This window comes from Primulina huaijiensis, unplaced genomic scaffold, assembly GCF_012295235.1.
Source record: "Primulina huaijiensis isolate GDHJ02 unplaced genomic scaffold, ASM1229523v2 scaffold205738, whole genome shotgun sequence".
NCBI lineage: Eukaryota > Viridiplantae > Streptophyta > Magnoliopsida > Lamiales > Gesneriaceae > Primulina > Primulina huaijiensis.
This window is the reverse complement of record NW_027354194.1, coordinates 1-1,368: the sequence shown is the minus strand read 5'-3', so window position 1 is coordinate 1,368 and position 1,368 is coordinate 1. Positions and strand designations below refer to the sequence as shown.

At 42.6% G+C, this 1,368-nt stretch overlaps 1 protein-coding gene across 1 annotated transcript; it reads left to right on the top strand.

Annotated features, from left to right (window-relative positions):
* The first annotated feature begins 129 nt into the window (after window positions 1-129).
* Window positions 130-1,326, top strand: LOC140966375 (lignin-forming anionic peroxidase-like). The gene is made up of 3 exons (XM_073426676.1): window positions 130-577; window positions 660-825; window positions 929-1,326. Exons 1-3 carry the CDS (start codon window positions 158-160, stop codon window positions 1,315-1,317), a joined length of 975 nt encoding a protein of 324 aa, XP_073282777.1. The 5' UTR covers window positions 130-157; the 3' UTR covers window positions 1,318-1,326.
* Window positions 1,327-1,368: the final 42 nt, after the last annotated feature.

Genomic DNA, 1,368 nt, shown 5'->3' with positions numbered 1-1,368 from the left:
TGCATGGGCATGCGAACGCGTTAGCTGCCGAGAGCGACTATTTGCTCTATTCCATTCACATGATCTCTTCCTTTTCCTATAAATTCTTCACCAAAGATCATTCTGCTGAATTCATCTGCAAATCTAGATTTCTTTATTCTTTTGAAAATCACCAGTCATGGCCGGTTCTTTAATTTCATTTCATAATCTTTTTACAATTGTTTCATTCTTATTTTTGTTATCCAATTTCCCCTGTATTAATGCTCAACTATCCTCCACATTTTACGACGCAACCTGCCCGAATGCAGTCGCTACGATCCGAACCTCCATCAGGCAGGCCGTATCTCGTGAGCGTCGCATGGCAGCCTCGCTCATTCGCCTCCATTTCCACGATTGCTTCGTCCAGGGATGCGACGCGTCGATCTTGCTAGACGACACTGATACCATTCAAAGTGAGAAGAATGCATTCCCCAATGCTGGATCAGTGAGAGGCTACCAAGTCATAGACGCTGCAAAAAGTGCGGTCGAACGTATATGTCCTGGAGTCGTTTCCTGTGCCGACATACTTACTTTGGCAGCTCGCGATGCCTCCGTCGCAGTAAGTATATATTTATATTTATATGTGATCACTTTTTTGCACGTTTAATTCTGACCAAAATGTAAATCTTTTATCATAAAAGGTTGGCGGCCCGTCGTGGAACGTGAGACTCGGCAGAAGGGACTCGACCACGGCCAGTATTTCCCGAGCTAACAGTGATCTTCCCGCCCCTTTTCATGAACTCAATGTCATTACTGATCTCTTCGCAAATAAAGGGCTTAGTGAAAGAGACATGGTTGCCCTATCAGGTAAAAAATATATGCAACTTTAATTCTGCTATAAAAAAATTTATTCAATCTCAACCACTTGGTATTTCTTGATTTATATAAACTGGTATTTAATTTCTTGCAGGAGCTCACACACTAGGTCAGTCCCAATGCCAAAACTTTCGCACTCGCATATACAGCAATGGAACAGACATTGATGCCGGCTTCGCTAGCACTCGAAGGCGCCAATGCCCGCAAAATGGTGGTGATGCGAACTTGGCGCCGCTAGATCTCGTGACCCCGAATTCATTTGACAATAACTACTACAAGAACCTGATGCAGAGAAAGGGTCTTCTTCACTCGGATCAAGTTCTTTTCAATGGAGGTTCCTCCGACAGTATTGTGTCCGAGTACAGTAGGAATCAACAAACTTTTTACTCTGATTTTGGGAGTGCCATGATTAAAATGAGCGAGATTGAACTGCTATTGGGACAAAATGGGATCATACGAAGGGTTTGTGGTGCTGTAAATTAACTGAACTCATTTCTGCCTGATTAAATCATTTCTTCATTTTTTTTTATTTTT